This window comes from Nuphar pumila, chromosome 2 (genome assembly GCF_984573655.1).
Source record: "Nuphar pumila chromosome 2, dmNupPumi1.hap1.1, whole genome shotgun sequence".
NCBI classification, from domain to species: Eukaryota; Viridiplantae; Streptophyta; class Magnoliopsida; order Nymphaeales; family Nymphaeaceae; genus Nuphar; species Nuphar pumila.
The window spans coordinates 145,279,854-145,299,013 of record NC_143250.1 but is presented as its reverse complement, the minus strand read 5'-3'; the positions used below and the strand labels follow the sequence as shown (position 1 = coordinate 145,299,013).

Below are 19,160 nucleotides of genomic sequence, written 5' to 3'. Positions count from 1 at the left end.
TATTTTAGATGAATTTTGGGTAATTTGATACATATGTAATGTAATTTAAAAAAAAATAGCTTTATGAGTTTGAAATCCAAATTACAAAAAATAAATTTTTGTTCTAGGTATTTTGAAATCCAAATACTAAATAAAGTAAATTAATAAATTAATTAATATTAAATAAAAAATTAAATTTAAGTAAATTCTATAAGGAGGTAGAGGTCCATAGTTGGGGTGTCCCCCTATGGGGCCCATCCTATGTGGCACTTCAAGTTAGATTGGAACTTATAAAACTATAAAATTATTTTTGTATTTTTAAAAGTTTTCAAAAAGCCAAAATATGAGAAAACAAGTCACGGTTTTCAAATGCAATGGAAACCCTCCCAAGGGAGGTTTTAAAATGCAATGGAAACCCTCCCAAGGGGGGGGGGGGGGTCTCATCCGAGAAGGTTCTAGGATGGAGAGACAAGCCAAAGAAGAAAAAAGAAAGAAGCAAAACACAAGGGGGATGTCCATGCTGGTGGAATCCCATGTGTTTATTTGACTATATAATATACATCATATAGCTAATGAAATTATATCATAAAATATAACTATGTAATATGGTAAGTAAAAATTTAAAAGATTTAAGAAATAAGGAAAAATAATTTGCAAAAAAAGAAAAAAAGAGCAAGTTAATTTCTTATTTAACAAGCAAGCTTAGCTTGCCTTTGAGATTTAGTAAGTAAGCCTAATGGGGGGACGTCCTATGCTAGTGGGCCCCTTGGGCTTACTTAAGCACATATAATATATAAATATATTAGGTTATACATATAATTAATATGACTATTACATAAGATTGATGGATCCTAAGCCTTGGGGTTTTGAGAATAGGAACTCCTCAATATTACCTATTCATGTGTCCTTAGGTCAAACTCTTTATAAATAAAGAGGATCATAAAACACCCCTCTATTTTTATTCTCTCTATACTCTCTTCCTTGTCTCTTCTCTTACCTAATGTTAAGAGGGAGAGACTCTGTTTTTCAACCATCACTAATAGCATTGGTGTCAAAGGTATAGGCCTTGATATAAACCTCAAACTATCGTTCAAATATCAAGCAAGGGCAGACTCAAGGAAACACCACCTACTACTATTGTCTTCTTCATCTTTGGTGTGCTTCTTCTCTCTCCAACATGATCATGTTGGCACCTTGCCATGTCTGGATCATCCGAGATATGAGACTCCATTGAAAACATGTTGACCAAGGGGGTACAACCATAGTTTAGAGGTGGTGTTAAGTTCGAGCCAAGACCATCTAGTTTTGGCATTTGCATTCGACGATTCTGACGATTTGAGGTAAGGGTTTTATTCTTTATCCGTAGATTGGAACTCGTATACACGAGTTTATTCTGATTCTAAATAGATAAACCTTGCATCTAACCTCTTATGTGAGGATTTAGTGTCGAATATATCATATTTAGAGTAGAGAGTTTTCAGGATCAAAAACCCTTTCAAAAATTGATTTCTACTTGAATCAGTTTTATGGATTTCCAATAAAATTAGGTTGTATACACATATGCGTATATATATATTGAATCAAATATGTACACACACATATACGTGTAAGAAAAACTCTGGTCTAGAGTCTTATTCAACAACAAAAAAAAAGTTTGTATATGTCTATGTGTTTTATCAGAATATAGGCAAATTGGGCATAGCTGATTACCCCAAATTTGAGGTACGAAGGGTTTTAAAAAAGCCTTCGTGAATCCAAAGGTATGTTAGAGAAGTAAGGACTGATCAGAAGTGGGGGGTCAGTTCAATCCTTAAAAAAAATAAAATAGAAATGCCTAAGAATTTATGCAAACCGTGTATGATGAATTTCTAAAAAAAAATGAATTTCGAATTCAATAGGGAGATATATAATTTTTTTTTGTAAAATAAGTTAGTGTAACTCCGCCTGTGTATAATTATTTAGTTATACACTGTTGGTCCCAAGACCGGATAAAGGAGGAGGGTTGCAGCAGGCCAGTGATAGCCAGCATAAAACCTTAGTCATACCCTATGAATATGAACCAATATGAGAATTTCATTGGGATGTTCCCTACTGAGCGACGCGCTGTACTCTATAGGCCCGGAGGCAGTGATAAATGGGCAAACGTTGCTAGGTCATCGCCCGAAAGCGACGCGTCACACTGACGCCCGGGTGTGGTGTCAAATAGGCAAGGGTTCCCTCACTTTGTTGGACGGTGGGGGTAAAGAAGTTAGTCCAAGACCATAAAATTAGGTTAGCCACTTGGAACATAGGGTCTTTAACTGGTAAGTTGGTAGAGTTAGTAGATGTTATGTGTAGGAGAAATATTGATATTTTATGTCTACAAAAGACTAAATGGGTAGGTAAGAAGGCAAAAGTGATAGAACCTCGGAGATATAAGATTTGGTATACATGAATAAATAGAAATAGGAATGGAGTAAGGATTGTTATGAGTCGTGAGTTTATAGATAATGTAGTTGAGGTCCGTAGGAAGGTTGATAGGATTTTATTTATTAAATTAATATTAGGTACGGATATTATTAATATTATTAGTGTTTATGCACCTCAAGTAGGTTTAGATTCTATTAAGCGTCAATTTTGGGAAGATTTGGATGGAGTAGTACAAGGGATATCTTATGGTGAAAAGCTTTTCATCGGCGATGACCTTAATGAACATGTAGGTAGTAGGGATGAATTTGAGAGTATCTATGGAGGCTATGGTATAGGAGAAAGAAACGAAAGTGGAGAAAGGATTTTAGATTTTGGTTTGTCTTATGATATGATCTTAGCAAACACTTGGTTTAGGAAGAGAGAGTCTCACCTAGTAACATTTAAAAGTGGGGTTAATACGAGTCAGATAGATTTTTTCTTACTTAGAAAGAGAGATAGGGGTTGTTGCATCAATTGTAAGGTTATACCAGGAAAAAGTGTAGCTACACAACATAGAGTCCTAATTTTAGATCTTAGAATTAGACAATACCGTAAAAGGGATAGACACATGATAGATCCTAGAATTAAGTGGTGGGCACTAAAAGGAGCTAAACAAAGAATGATTGTAGAGCAGGTAGTTAAGGAAGTTGATTGGTGTCTCGAGGAGGATTCAAACTCAATGTGGAATAAGATAGTGGGTGGCATGAGAAAGGTGGCTAAGGAGGTATTGGGTGAGTCTAAAAGCGGTGCACCGCTAGGTAAGGATACATCATGGTGAAATGATGATGTCAAATTAGCTATTAAGGTTAAAAGAGAGTGTTATAGAAATCTAAGTAAGAGTCGTGATAATGAGAATTTGGAGATGTTTATGATAGCAAAGAAGAAAGCTAAAAAAGTAGTTTGAAACGCGAGGGATAAGGTATATAAGGAGGTTTATGACAAGTTGGATACCAAAGAGGGCGAGAAGAATATTTATAGGCTTGCAAAGATGAGAGATAGAAAATCGAGGGATCTGGGTATGATTAGATGTATCAAAGATGAAACACAAAGGGTTTTAGTCAAAGATGAGGAGATTAAGGAGAGATGGAAAGATTATTTTTATAAGCTATTTAATGGAAGTCATGCTCAGGATCTTGGAGACTTGTCCATTCCTTTTCATGAGATGAATCGTGACTTCATGCGCAAGATTCAAAAGAAAGAAATTGCAGAGACTTTGAATAAAATGAAATCAAGAAGGGTAGTTGGCCGAGATGGTATATCTATCGAGGCTTGAAAAAGCTTGGGAGAGAAAGGTTTAGAATGATTGACAAATTTTTTGAACAAGATTTGGCGGACAAATAAGATGCCTAATGAGTGGAGGAAGAGTACTTTGGTGCCTCTCTATAAGAATAAGGGTGGTATACAAGATTGCATAAACTATCGTGGTATAAAACTCATAAGTCATACTATGAAACTTTGGGAAAGGGTGATTGAGTATAGGTTGAGGAAGGTTGCCATGATATCGGAGAATCAATTTGGTTTTATGCCTGGAAGATCAACTATGAAAGCTAAACATCTTCTTAGACAACTTATTGAGAGATATAGAGAGGGGAACAAAGATTTGCATATGTTTTTTATTGATCTAGAGAAGGCATATGATAGAGTACCTAGGGATGTTCTCTGATGGACAATGATGAATAAATGTATCTCTCTGAAGTCCATTAGTATAATTAAAGATATGTATGAATGAGTAGTAACCAATGTCTGCACTTGTGGAGGGGTGACAAACAAATTTTCTATAACGGTTGGGTTACATCAAGGATTTGCATTAAGCCCTTTCCTTTTTGCTATAGTGATAGATGAACTTACGAGATCAATTCAAGAAAATGTGTCGTGGTGTATGTTGTTTGCTGATGATATTGTTTTGATTGATGAGTCTAGAGCTGAGGTTAATGCTAAGTTAGAATTATGGAGACAAACTTTGGAAGCAAGAGGTTTTACGTTGAGTAAGAGTAAAACAAAATATATTGAATGTCAGTTTAGTAAGCAACGAAGTAGTGTTGAGAGTGTAGTAAAGCTTGGTGAGCAACAAATAGCGGTGGATGACTGTTTCAAATATTTGGGATCTATCATTCAAAAGAATAAAGAAATTGATGGAGATGTAAATCATAGGATTAAGGTTGGGTGGATGAAATGGAAAAGTGTAACTGGAGTGTTGTGCGACCGTAGAATGCCATTGCGGTTGAAGGAAAAGTTTTATAGAACGACGATTAGGCCCATTTTACTATATGGTACGGAATGTTGGGCTGCCAAAAGACATCATATTCAAAAAATGAGTGCAGTTGAGATGCATATGCTTAGATGGATGTGTGGAAATACAATTAAAGATAAGATTCACAACAAGGAGATACGTAAGAAGGTAGGTGTTGCATCCATTGAAAATAAGATGAGAGAGAATCATTTACGGTGGTTTGGACATATTCGGCAAAGGCCTAATGATGCTCTAGTTAGAAGGATGGAGAAATGAGAAAATATATTAGTTAAAAGAGGTTGGAGTAGGCCTAAGAAGACTTGGATGAAGATGATAGGAAAAGATATGAATGCCTTGAACCTCATCGTGGACATGACATTGGATAGAAATGATTGGAGGAGAAGGATTCATGTGGAAGACCCAAAATGATTTTCTTTTTTGGTTCATATAGCCGACCCCAATCGTTTTGGGATGAAGGCGTAGTTGTTGTTGTTGTAAAATAAGTTAGTGTGTATGTTTTAATCCTCTCATTCATGGTATATGTTGTTAATATAGAAAAATTAAAAATATGCAATGTTTGTTGTGAACAAAAATGTAAATGTATGAAATTAGGAAAAATATCAAAAACTTTTATAAGAAAATAGTTTTTGGGAGGGCGGATCGATTTCCTAGTTTAATGGCTGCGAAAATGAGATTTGTCTGTAAGAAAATATGTATTGTTATAAGTTGGGATTTTTGGAATGATGTATGACATGTTAGTGAAATTTCCTAAAAAACTTAATTTGGATAGCCTATTTCTGCTCACCGGAATGCATACTTTTCATTATTATGCATATCTGGTCTAACATCTGTCCAGTAAATTATTCATATCTTCTTCTTTCGAAGAAGTTTTTATGAAGGGTGTGCTATGTTATTTTATACAGTCTGTAAAATGTTGAGCTCTGTTCCCAAATTGTGCACAGAACAATGAATATCGAAACAGAAAAGTGCAAGCAAACACTAGACATATTGTATCTCCCTCATACAAAGAAATTTTTACGAACAATTTATGGCATCAGAAAGCTGACAGACATTTCTATAATTTATCAAAAATTCAACTTTATTCACAGAATGTACATGGTTCTGTAATAGTTGCAACATTAAGATGGTGTAGGGGTCCGACAGATCCCAAATCGGCTAAAGACTAGGTTATCGATGTATGTGATACCTCGTCGGTGTTCAAATGTGATTTTATTTTGAAATGAATGATACTGCATATGTAATTCTATATTGATTTTATGTAGGAATTGAATATCTAATTAGGGGCACAAATTGAATAAGGTGCTTGTTGCACAATATTGCTTTTATCACCAATTGCTATCAAATTGAATAAATTGTGCATGGAATGTGATTGAATATGGATGCATCTATTTGTCTATGATCATTGTCTATTGTTAAATGAATGTTAAAGTTAAAAAATATATAAATGTGCAATGCTCTGTGACTATTAAATTGTGTTTGAAATATGTGCATCTATGAGCCCAAAAGAGGCCCAAATCTTTAAATTAGATTTGAAATGTGAGTTGCATTGACTTAATGAATTAAAAAGGTTAACCATATAATACTAAAAACTGATGTTTACAAAGAGAAAGTAAGCAGTATGTATGACTTTATGGATATTATTTTTTAGCACGTAAGGTTGCTTCTCTCCAGCCACGAAGATGGGGGAAGACTCCATATTAGACTGCAACATGGAGGGTAAGAAACTTATGAGTGAAAGTCTTATGCATCGGGATAAAGATGTTGAGAGCTCTCTATCGATACAGTTATCCCTCACTCGAGACTGGTGAATGGTGCTCAGAGAGGCCAAAGTAGGGATGACAGTGAACCGAAGCGGGGGTGGGGGACAAAGTCTCTACCCCTGCCCCATCACAAAATTCGAACCTATATCCCCACCTTCATCCCCGCATGAGTTTGGATTTTAACCTCCACCCCTGCCTCCATCCTCGTTTCAAGTCCTCCATCCCCAGTCCAAACATGGCGAGGCAGGGTGAGGCCCAGTTTCCCCTCAGTCCATTGTCATCCTTAAAAGGATTGGGGATGGAGCGGGGATCAGGACGGGGACATGGCGGGGTGAGGGAAAGCGTAAGTCTATCCCTGCCTCCATCCCCACATGGGTTTTGATTTTAACCTTCATCTCTATCGCCATCCCCGTTTCATGTCCTCTATCCCTGGTCCAAACAGGACAAAGCCCCGTTTCCCCCCGGTCCACTGCCATCTCTAGGCCAAAGCTATAATTGTATGAATATACTGATCGCGTCATGGCCTTGATCTAGGTTTCTACCTGTGTTAGTACCCATAGGGCTAATAAGTGAAACCTTAATTGAATGTACATGTAGTTAGTCATGGCATGCATCATTTAAAAAAAATCTAATTAAAGATAACAAAGTGACTCATGCACAGATGGCTAACCATTCTGCAATGGTAAGAGTATGCATTTCTTAATTACTCATGCATAATTAAATGTCCATGAATATATAACTACTTTTGATTGAAAGAAATGTGCAAGTGTGAATGGTGGGCAATCGTGTAAAACATTGCATCGTATGTATTCTTGAATTTTTTATTGATGTCTGCATGTGTAAATTGTAGAAATATCTTCTTGCATGCTTGTTTTAATTTACATGTATTGAATAACTCTCTCTCTCTCTCTCTCTCTCTATATATATATATATATATATATATATATATATGTGTGTGTGTGTGTGTGAGAGAGAGAGAGAGAGAGAGAGAGAGAGAGAATTGAAATATATAAACCATAGTTTTTTTTTGCAAATCTAACCTTGCATATGCATTTGGCATGGTCCATTTACTTGGAATCGACTATTGGATCATCATAATCAGATCAAGAAATATGATTTTATATGCTTGAATATTTACAAAAATTATGAGCTATTGATTTTCAAGCATTAAAAGATCCTTCTTATACATCATAATCGAATGATCTAAGAGCTTGTTTCTGTAAAACCAAACATCTAGATCACATATGTATGATGAAATTTTAAAAAATAAAAAAACTCTATGAAAATCTCGACATAACAGTTTACATATTTTAGTTACAATATATATATATATATATATATATATATATATATATATATATATATATTAGTTTTGTTTAATATTAAATGGATTCAACCTTATTAAAATATCCTTGAAAGAAAGGTTTTTTGAACTTGGAGAGAATTGAAAAGTCAAACACATTTTCTAAGAAAGTAACTTTATAAAGCTATCAAAGTAATTTTTTTACCTAAAAAAGTAACCCAAAAATGCTACTATTTTAAGGGTATTTTAAACATTTTTATATGGTTGACAATGTTAAACACAACTAGTTTAATATATATATAACATGTATCATTGGATGGCCATTAAACAATAGTTGGCCGTTCAATCTTAAGTGAGATCGGATGATTGGCCGTTGTCAAATTTAAACTCTCTCTCTCTCTCGTCTCCACCTGCTCTTCCCCTCCCTCTATTGCTTCCCATTCCCTCACTTCCTTATTGAAGACACAACGTCGAAGCACCCTCTCTCTCTCTCATCCCCACCTGCTCTTCCCCTCCCTCTCTTCCTTGTTGAATGCACAGTGGCGAAGCACCCTCTCTCTCTCTATGATTGACACATAATAATTTTTTATTATTTTTGGGCCGATACAAAATGATTCAGTTGAGTAGCAGTATGGACCGATATAACTGAATTGGTGGCCCAACGATTGGGGGCCCATACCAATACTGACAACATTGGGAGGGACCTCAAGGGTTTTATCAGCCAAAGCCTGCCAATGTACTGTTGAGGATTTTCCCTTGACCTTAGCAAAAATAAATAATTAAATAAAATTATCACCTAATATTAGAAAAATGCTTGGCTACAAACCCCGTTTGTGCATATGGCCATTGCGGGCCGACACCAACTAGCCTTTGGATCCTTCTGAAAAAGCCTGATAAAAGGTCTATAACAGTGGTAGTGACCTCCACTAAAGTCTGTTTTTGTGAAAAGATAAGGTGCAATATGATTGCACAAATAGTTGTGTAATAAGCACATGATCACACTCCATCTTGTTGGACAGGATCTGTCAGTTGTGGAGCCCAAGGCCTGATAGAGAGCGATCAGGTACTTAATGCACAAATTTTGTTCCATGTAATCGCACTGGATCCAGACTCATCTGTTTTAGCAGTGAAAAGATCAGGTGCAATATGATTGCACAAATATTTGTGCATTAAGCACCCGATCGATCACCCTCCATCTTAGGACAGGGCCTGTCAGGTGCAGGACCCAGGACCTGATCGATCGGGTGCTTAATGCACATTTTTTGTGCAATCATATTGCACCGGATCTGGACTCTAGACCAATCATCTTATATATTAGATCAGACAACTTGTGCTGTTCTGCACACCTTTTTGCATGGACTGGTCCGCAGAGTCCACCTATAAAAGTACAACAAATTTTTTTGTCCTGTGTTCCGATTTAATAAATAATCAATTATGTTCACAGTTTTAACTCGATTCGATCTGTACTTTTCCAACATTATTTGCAGTAATCTAACTTATGAAGAGAGAGAGGAGATGTTAATTAGCATTTGTGTCCTATGGTTCGGGTGCAATCACATGGCACAAAATTTGTGCATTAAGCACCTGATTGTCATCCATCAGACCTTGGGCCTCACAACTGACAGGGTCTGTCCCCAAGATGGAGGGTGATCAGGTGGTTAATGCACAAATATTTGTACAATCATATTGCACATGATCTTTTCACTATCAAATGGAACAGACCAAATTAACCAATGGTACTGCTGTACTTTGCGCTGGTACGAGCTAGGCCTACGTGCCTGACTTGCTCAAGAACAATATATGTTCCAGCAGTAAGGCTGTCAGCGGGTTGGGTTTGCATTTGAATGTCGTACTTATAATCACTGTCTTGGCAGCTTAAAACTCCGTGAGCTTACCCCCTTTCCCATAGGAATTTTATTTTTCAGCTTGAATTAATCTAAATATTAGGGCATGGACATAAACTTGGTGAGCCAAATATTATTTGGGTTGACCGGAACCCGACCTAATTAATGTGCAAGTCGGGCTTGAATTATGATTTTTGTTAGATATACAACAGAACCCAGCCTGACTTACATGTGTTCTTTCATTACATTTTTTTAATACTCTTATCTCTCATTTGGGTTTCCATTTTCTTGAACTTTAAACCCAAACCCAAATCCAATTGCCAGTTATTTGGACGGGCTCCAGTGCAACCATCTAGGCCGGGTACCCGACCCACTGACAGCCCTACCCAGTACTTCCATGCCTGACAATTTGACAATTGAGACCAGGTCTCAATCAGTTTTTTTTATAACCCAAATAAACTGCACCCGGCACCCGGCACCCGGCACTAAGACCTGGTCACTCTGGCTCATCTAGGGTCATCGTGCCAGTAGCATAAAACTCCAAGGCTAAGACCCCTGCCCCAGGGCCTATGGCAATCAGCTTACTTAAGTACATTCAAATTACTATATTTTATTGGAATTCGATGCAGTATTAAATGAGCCAGATCTATACTGATCACTGTCCAAATCAAATTTTCCAAGTCCCTGATCCATTTTTCTGACCTAAATCTGATCTATTCCCTATTTGGATCCCATTTATCCTATCCATATCTAGGAAAACTGGATCGGGTCCTACTAATTGAGTTCCTATAACGTCAACGAGTCTGGATGAGGTGCAATCACATGGCACAAAATTTTGTACATTAAGTCCTCCATCAGGCCTTGGCCCCAACAACTGACAGGCCCTGTCCCCAAGATGGAAGATGATCAGGTGCTTAATGCACAAATATTTGTGCAAATCATATTGCACCTGATCTTTTCACCCCCAAATGAAACAAGGTAAGGAGAAACAATTAAGGGTTAATCCCCAGTGGTACTTTTTCTTGTGAAAATAAAGTAAGAGTACATCCAAGATACCCTAATTTTTAAAAAAAAAAGTTTTTTGTTTTTGTTCTTTCCATCTTTTATGCCAAAGGAAAACGACTCACCAAGAGATCACGGGATAGAAAAAAGAAAGTTACTGTTGTACCCTGCACTATTTGAATAATGGCTGTTATATCCATAGTTCTTAAACAAAGCTCTCGCCTCCCTTTTGCATATTACTCATGTGTAAGTCCAACCATCCTACAAGGGACTCTTCTCGCTACTTATGAATGTTAAGTTGATGAGAAGTCACAAGTTCAAAACTCATGGATGGGATTGCCCACCTCTACTTACAACTACACTCACCTACAATCAAACATGGTGAGGAATCTGGAAGAGTTAAAAGCTTGAATTCTTGAAAAAGTTACTCATGCTTTTAAACAAAAGAAAAATCCACGTCTCATTTAAAATTAGTTTCATTCAGGTACAATTTTTGTATTTCATTGGACTCCTTGCAAATCCCTCCAACACTAGTTTCCAAAGCAAATGCTTACCTAACCAAAATAAGGAAGTCCAAACCCAAGAGTGTGTCAGGGGCCACTCAGTTAGGGTCAAATTTTGGGCACAATTTTTGGCAGAGGTCCAACTCACTCCCTTGACCATTTGCCTTCGTTTGAGTCAAACTGAGCCCACTTTGAACCACTTGAAAAACAGCAGGATCTAGGCAGGAGTCGACTTGCTTGAGTCAGCTCAATGGATTTACATGAGTTAACCCATGCCTAAACTCGCCAAGCCTACTTGCTTGATTTGAATTAGCAATTCTTAGGCTTAGGACTCCAACAATTGAACATTACAACCAATTCAGATCGGACACCCAATCGGGTCCGAATACAACTAATAACATTGATTCTAAAACTGACATATATTCCAAGTCTGAGTACATGTAAATGTTATATCCTGCTACTATTTAAGCTAGTTGGATCCTGATTCAGTTTTAACTCTTTCTATTTGAATCCGAATCAAAATCCAAATTCGATCATGTATAATCCAATTAGACCAGAACAGATTCGGACCCATGTGCAACCCTAAACATGGTTTTTGGATGCTTTTCATGGCTGACCCGGTCCGCCCTCATCATGGATCCCTTAACCTCTACCCAAGACCCGCAGGTGGTCCAAATCCAAAAAAGAATGGACCTGGACATGGACACAAAGAGTCACTCCAAAATCACCAAGTGATATAAATAGCCATCAAAATTTCTTTTGTTCTTTTTTGCTGCCAAAAAAAAAAAACGGTAACAAGAAAGATAATGACGACTTCTTGTTGTAGATGGGCCCAACCCTCCCCCAAAATTCACAATTTTTTTTTTACTTTGCTCCACTGGTTGGCATCATGCTTCTCTGGCAAAACAGGATTCTTTCCGCAATTCCCTTAATTTCCGGAACCCCAATCTCCCTATTCCATCCCTCTTTCAATATAAGCATCACTCATGCCTCTGAAAACTACCACTCTTTTTCCTTTGATTCTGGGCCGCTGACGTGATGGGTCCTCTTCATTCTGCTCCAAACATGGATTTTGCATTGTGGGTGTCTGTGTTTCTGCTTGTATTCTCGGTTTTTGTGGGTGTTGATGGGTACCCACATGAGGATTTGATACATAGATTGCCAGGACAGCCAGAAGTTAGCTTCAGGCAGTTTGGTGGGTATGTGACAGTAGATGAGAAGGCGGGAAGGAGTCTCTTTTACTACTTCGTGGAGGCAGAGCGCCATCCTCATCATAAGCCCTTAACTCTTTGGTTGAACGGAGGTATTCTGTTCCTTTGTTTATGGTTTCAATATTTTTTTCTTTTTGGAATTGAATTAGCTAATAGACTGTGTTTCTGAGTTTCTCCCTTGTGGTGATGTGGAGTTAAGATTTAGCATTTGTTTTCTGTTGGTTTAAGAGAACATTGAATTGAGGATTCAGTTTCATGGTTGTTCATGGTTCCTTATCTTTTTCTTGGGGTAATGGAGTAAATCGGTTCGAGGCTTTTTGGATGTTAAAGAAACAAAAAATATGTGTATGTTTTTGTCTGTGAATTAGTATAAGTCTGAATTCTCTCTTCATGATATGAATTTTCAGTTTGTAGCTAAAAATTTAGAAGTTTGTTTCTTTGATTATTGTATGACAAGCAATATACTTCTGGCATACTTCTTGTTATTAATTGGATGTCTCTGAACTTTCAGGTGACAGATAATATTAGGGCCTTAGGGGATTTGAAGTTAAGTCGATTTTTCATCTGCTTAGCTTTTTGCTTTGTTTTACTGTTCCCATCTTCTTTTTTCTTTTTTTTCTTGAGAGATTGTTTTACTCTTCCCATCACTCTTTGGTTCTCCACTATGAAAGGTTATCATGTCAAGTATTTAGACCACTAGACGCACTCGGCCTAATTAAAACTAAAAAGTAGGTTCATTATATGAATATTTTACTGTTGGCTTCTGTTCCTGTTGTCTTATTAATGACTTTTTTGCCATGCTGTCACTCGTGTTTTTCTTGTCACCTTTTAGCCTTGTTTGTATTTATGTATTCGTTTAGTGACTACGGATTCAAAATATTTTGGATGTTATTCCTTGCCTCTTCAAATATAGAAATACTCTAGTCTCTGGACGTGCACAAGTAGCCATCTTTTCGCTTCCATCGTTTTTGACTTATAGTGACAAAATTGAGAGGGTCTTGTCCAGGTAATTTCTCATCTAGTCCCAAATGTTGCAACCTGCATACCATTGTTTCAGTGTTGTATCGATTTTATAACAACACAATCCTGAAAAAAATGTGATATTTCAAAATATCCCCTCTGATATTATCGTGTTATTAACACAATATTTATACTTATGTATATAATAATTTTCTTATATTTTTATCTATTTTCTTATATATTTTTAAATTTTAAATATGCAGATATTTTCTCAAGATTTTCCCCAAAACAATTTTTTTATGTATCATGAGATTTTACTTTGCCAAGAAAATCCCAATAACGAGATTTGTGATTGCCGATTGGTCACAGATTCGAGCTAGTCTATCAGTAAGAATTGAAATTTGTGTTTATTTGGTTCGCTCATTCAGGTCTTGCAAGATTAGACTTAAACCCATTTAGCTGTATTTAACCTTTCCAACCATCTTTTAGATCAGTCTAGCAGAGTTACTAGGAGACATAATGACTCTGTAAGATGTAAAATATAAAGCTCAATTGACTCAATAAGTTAAGTTGGCCAAGTCCTCCAAGTTTTCTTATTCTTTGCTTTTTTTAGTGATTCACCAAATCATGGATTAACTCTGGGGAATATCTTCTCTAAATGTATACTTTTGACACTATGGATAACATTCCTATGCAAAGCCTGCTAGTTGAAGGTTTAATCAATTGGCTTTTTTTGGATATTTCTTTGAAGAATCTACAAACGGTCATCTCTTATATGTACACAAGAAATTTAGTATTAAAGATTTGGTCATATTTTTTTAGTGTGATAGTAGCATCTTTCCAGCAGCTTAAAGTAACCTTTTTGGTTTCTAGAAATTATCTCCAGTAATAATGTGCATGTGTGTAGCAGTTGAATCAGTAGCATTGAATTATGTTAATTTTAGGTGTCTCAGATTCAAATCCAGCTGGGGACTGTTCCCTAGCTTGGCTATCTAAAACTATGTATGGGATGATGTGGAATTTTCTCTATCATCTCATTGAAGTATTGAACCTTCAATCAATTTCAATAAGTTCATGTTTTCATTCTTTATGAAGATCTTACATTAAATGATTAGACCAAAAGTGATTTTGATTGTGTTCACATTTTTTCCGTTCTTTAGGAAGACCTTCCATACCAAGAGTGATTTTGATTGTGTTATCTAGTAAAGGAACATAATTTCAAACCTCCACATTAAGAAAAAGAAAGTCACATATGCACATCATGTCTACTGGCACATGACTTCTAAAAGAATAATTTGGGTGTATTCATTCTCTTATTTGCATCTTAGAATCTAATGATTTCATAATCACACCAAAATGACTGTTTGGCTTTTTTGTGATCAGGCCCTGGTTGTTCCTCAATTGGAGGTGGCGGTTTCACAGAATTGGGCCCATTTTTTCCCAGAGGAGATGGTCGTGGCCTCCGAAAAAATCCCAAATCATGGAACAAAGGTTATAAATTCTATTAAATCATCCAGAAATATGCACCTATCGAAGTCAATACTAAAGCTTTTCTAGTTCATTCTCATTGAGCTGCTCAATATGTGGCAATAAGACTAATATGCAGTGCAGCAATCTTTAGTTACTGCCACACATTTAGCTTACCAAATAGATAATTTATGACCTGTGCATGTTTCACATTTTCTTCATGGAAGACTAGTGTTTTTAAATCAGATATAGAAGGTCCTGTTTTTGTAGGAGATTCTTCTCTATTACTGTTTGTCATATATTAAATATTTTGCAATTTATTGCAGCCTCTAATCTCCTTTTTGTGGAATCTCCTGCTGGAGTGGGATGGTCATACTCGAATACGAGTTCTGATTATACCTGTGGAGATGCATCTGCTGGTAAGAAATATCTAAAAGATCAAAATAAGAAACTGTAATTTTTTTATTGGTATATGTTCTTATTTACTTTTTCCAATTATGAAGCTTATGTGCTTCATAGACTTTGATCTGATTGCATTTTCCATTTGTCTTTTTTAGCTTCGGACATGCACAAATTCTTGTTGGGATGGTATGAGAAATTTCCAGAGTACAAATCAAGAGCTTTGTTTCTAACAGGAGAAAGCTATGCAGGTCTTGAAAACTATAAATTTATAGTCTATGTGATGTGATTGTGTTTCTTGATAAGTTCCTCACTTATGACTACTACTTATAGGGCACTACATACCTCAGTTGGCAAGTGTTCTGCTACACCACAATAGACATTCATCTGGGTTCAAGTTCAACCTCAAGGGTTTAGCTGTAAGTTAACCAGTCTCATTGACATAGCACATGATAAATTACCAATCAATGAAGACCTTGCAAGCCATAACAGAATTGCCAAATATACTGAAGCCCTGAGCCAATAAGTATTTGGCATTTGGTTTGACCTGGCATGAGCTCGTATTTTCATTCAAGTTGGCAATGCCAAATTTTGTATATAAAGGTTGGTCTTCTGAATTTAACTTCACTGTTTTAAATTTTGGTTTCTTTCTGATTATGTAGATCGGCAATCCTCTTCTCAATCTGGCTGTAGACACTGCTGCTATTTATGAATATTTTTGGTCCCATGGGTTGATTTCTGAAGAGACTGGTTCAATCATCAAGAAAGAATGTGATTTCAGTAACTACACAGATAGTAATAACAATCTTTCATCTTCTTGCAAAAAAGCAACTGATGATGCAGAGACAGAAGTTAGTAACTATATCAACAACTATGATGTCATACTAGATGTCTGCTATCCATCTATTGTTGAGCAAGAACTTCGGCTGCGAAAATGGGTATGTTTGATTCATTTTGTTTAATATGCTAATTTCTTGTCGTGATTCAACACTATATAAAATATATTGTATGATTAAATTTTGGGTAACATGACAACTATGTCATTGAGATTGTAATAATTATCAATGTTCAACAGGTCACCAAGATCAGTGCAGGGGTTGATGTGTGCTTGACATATGAAAGACGCTTCTATTTTAATCTTCCAGAAGTTCAAGAAGCTCTTCATGCAAACAGAACTAAATTGCCATATAGCTGGAGAATGTGCAGTGGGTAAGTACTGCTGATGGACTTTATCATCCATGATAGTTTAGGGCATGTTTGCCATGCCCTGTTCATGGATTTTCTGAAAATCATGTGATTGTGATTTAATCACAACACTTTCTCAAGGTCAGTGAAACATGAGAAAAGTACAAGTTGTGATTGTGATTGCCAGCTGTGATTGTTTTTGCATTGAATCTTGTGAAAGTTGGTCATAAGATTCTCAACTATGATTGTTAATCCCCATTTGAGACCAAAGCAATCATGCCCTTAATGACTTCTGAATCATTATACTATTCAAGTGCCACCATGAGTCGTCATCCTGTATTCATGTTTGAGCTAAGTTTATTCCTTTGGCTTGTGCATATATATATATATATATATATATATATATATATATATATATATATATATGAAACTCAGGCTGACTGTTCCAAATTGTTGCTTAAGTTGGCCCAATGACATGAGAGTCAACTGAGTTCATTTCTTATCTCTTTGGACACATCTGACTCCTCTTTCATGGCACTTGTTTTGAACTTATCTTGACACACAGAATTTTGTGCCAGTACAATGTTGGAACTGTTATACTAGTTATCTGTACTCTTGGTCTCTGGTTTCATGATTGCTTATCCAAATCTTACACTAGTTAAACATAAATAAAGAAGTTTTGTAGCATCATCTGTATGTTGAGGTTTGAGAATGCACCTTCCATTTCTTTGACATTGTTAGTGGACGGTTCTTATTTTCCATCATGCGTATTCAGAATCCTAGAAAGACTATGACCCTTTTTATTGTAAAGAAAAGCGGTTCTTAATTTAATATTACAGATTATAGTATTTGCAACAAACCACTAAGAAAACTTTCTAGATTGTACAGACTTTCAAATGGCATTTTTGGTGCATTATGAAAATTCATTTCATAAATTACCGAGCTCTTTGTCGTTATTGACCCTCTAATTTTTGAACCACAGTATAGAATTTGTGTGATTCAATCTGTACTTTCATCATCACCAGTCATTTGCTTTAAATTCAAATGGTAGAATTCATACTGATTCTTTCTTTCTTGTCTAGAATCCTGAGTTACAGTGATACAGACTCGAGTATTAACATTCTTCCCGTGCTCAAAACAATCATCAAACATTGTATACCTGTGTGGATATTCAGGTGCTCATAAAAATTATCTACCAAGATCCTTCTTCTGTTAGTCCATCAAGGAAATGGACTTCTCTTACTAGTTGTATTGGATTGCAGTGGTGACCAGGACTCTGTCGTACCTCTATTGGGTTCACGAGCACTCACACGTGAACTAGCTGCTGATTTAGGCTTCAGTATAACAGTCCCATATGGTGCTTGGTTTTACAAGGGGCAGGTATGCTTTTTTCCTTCATTTCCCCCTTATCTATTAAATGAATCCATTGTTCTTGCTTAAACATTCTTATTTCTGTATACTGTTGTATTCGACGCCAACAGGTTGCAACTAAAAATTCAATTGGATTAAAATGTTCACTTTTGAATGCCTTGTGTGTCCTCCTTTGTTGTCTGTTTGCCTGATTTTTAGGAAATAAAAACCTAAAGAGATGAACTTAGAAAACTTCGTATTAGCACTTGGACTGTTGTTGCACTTTGATTACAAGAATACATTAATTGTCATCTTGGTACAATATCTATTCCCTTGTTGACTTCTCTCTCTTTCTCTATCATTATAATCTTCACATTTAATTCTTTTTTACCTCTTTTTTGTTATCTTTTAGCCTTTCTAGAAAACTTTGGATTATCAGTTTGCTGTTGCATTTGATTTCAATGATGCACAACTGTTGGTTCAAAATCTATGTTTTGTTGAGTGCTAATTATGAATCTCTCTCAACAGGTTGGTGGATGGGCTACTGAATATGGGAACTCGTTGACCTTTGCAACTGTTAGAGGTGCATCCCACATGGTACCATTTGCTCAACCAGCAAGGGCACTTGCCCTCTTCAAGGCTTTTGTGTCAAATAAAAGGCTGCCAAACACTACCCATCCTTCCATTGAATAAAGACAGAGACAGAAGGGAACCCTTCTTTCATTTGTTTGAACTTGATAATGCCATTAATAAATTAACATGTGCACTTTCCAAAGGAATATGTTTTTTCATTGAAGCCATTATCTTGAAATGAGTAGGTTGAATATCAAACAACAAATCAATTACACCTATTTTTTTAGTTTTACCAGTATGAATTGGCTCAGGATTATGTAATTTTTAACGGATCCAGGTATGACTTTTTTTGTTTATGATCTGGTCAAATTTGGATCCAGATCTGATACCAACAAACTCTTAGGTTTTGAAAGTAGAAGAGAGATTTTGAAGGAAATACCCAGGGTTTTGAGAAAAAATATTCTAAAAAAATATAAGGAAATATAAGAAATAAACAAGCATCATAGAATCAAAGTTGTACAAACAAGGATGCGCAAACAACACTTTTTAAAAAGTTGACTCTAAATGAAATATTTGAAAAGGCTTGTAGGACATTAATCCTAACTCTAAGGTTTAGATCATCTGAATCCAATCAAGATACACCGATATACTCAAGCTGGAGCTTGAAGTACATGGCATAAGAATAATTCCCCGGTTCTAAGGTAATGGTTTTTTCAACATCCTTGAGCACTTGTCGATATACTTTGGACTATGGCCCTTGATACGTGGCAGAGGGGGTTAACCCAAATAAGTGGCTTAGTTGTGAGGCTCTTTCCCGAACTATGGTTCAGTAAGACAACCTAGCAACGTAAAGACAAGAACAATATAGGTGAGGATGTTTTGAAAATATGATTTCAAGCATGCAGGAAATCAGTTGGCTTTAATG

At 36.2% G+C, this 19,160-nt stretch overlaps 1 protein-coding gene across 1 annotated transcript; it reads left to right on the top strand.

Moving 5' to 3' along the window:
- Window positions 1–11,979: 11,979 nt before the first annotated feature.
- On the top strand, window positions 11,980–18,437 carry LOC149847479 (serine carboxypeptidase-like 42). The gene is made up of 10 exons (XM_089998439.1): window positions 11,980–12,393; window positions 14,645–14,752; window positions 15,055–15,147; window positions 15,286–15,378; window positions 15,461–15,546; window positions 15,790–16,065; window positions 16,203–16,336; window positions 17,395–17,487; window positions 17,575–17,692; window positions 18,191–18,437. The coding sequence occupies exons 1-10, from the start codon at window positions 12,129–12,131 to the stop codon at window positions 18,353–18,355; spliced, it is 1,431 nt and encodes a 476-aa protein (XP_089854565.1). The 5' UTR covers window positions 11,980–12,128; the 3' UTR covers window positions 18,356–18,437.
- The last annotated feature ends 723 nt before the right edge of the window (window positions 18,438–19,160 follow it).

What these genes read in the sequence shown, in the direction of transcription:
- LOC149847479 (XM_089998439.1), top strand. Translation starts at nt 12,129, where the DNA reads ATGGGTCCTCTTCATTCTGCTCCAAACATGGATTTTGCATTGTGGGTG. An exon ending in AACTCTTTGGTTGAACGGAG is followed by an intron (nt 12,394 to 14,644) that starts GTATTCTGTTCC and finishes TTTTGTGATCAG; the next exon opens with GCCCTGGTTGTTCCTCAATT. An exon ending in ATACCTGTGTGGATATTCAG is followed by an intron (nt 17,488 to 17,574) that starts GTGCTCATAAAA and finishes ATTGGATTGCAG; the next exon opens with TGGTGACCAGGACTCTGTCG.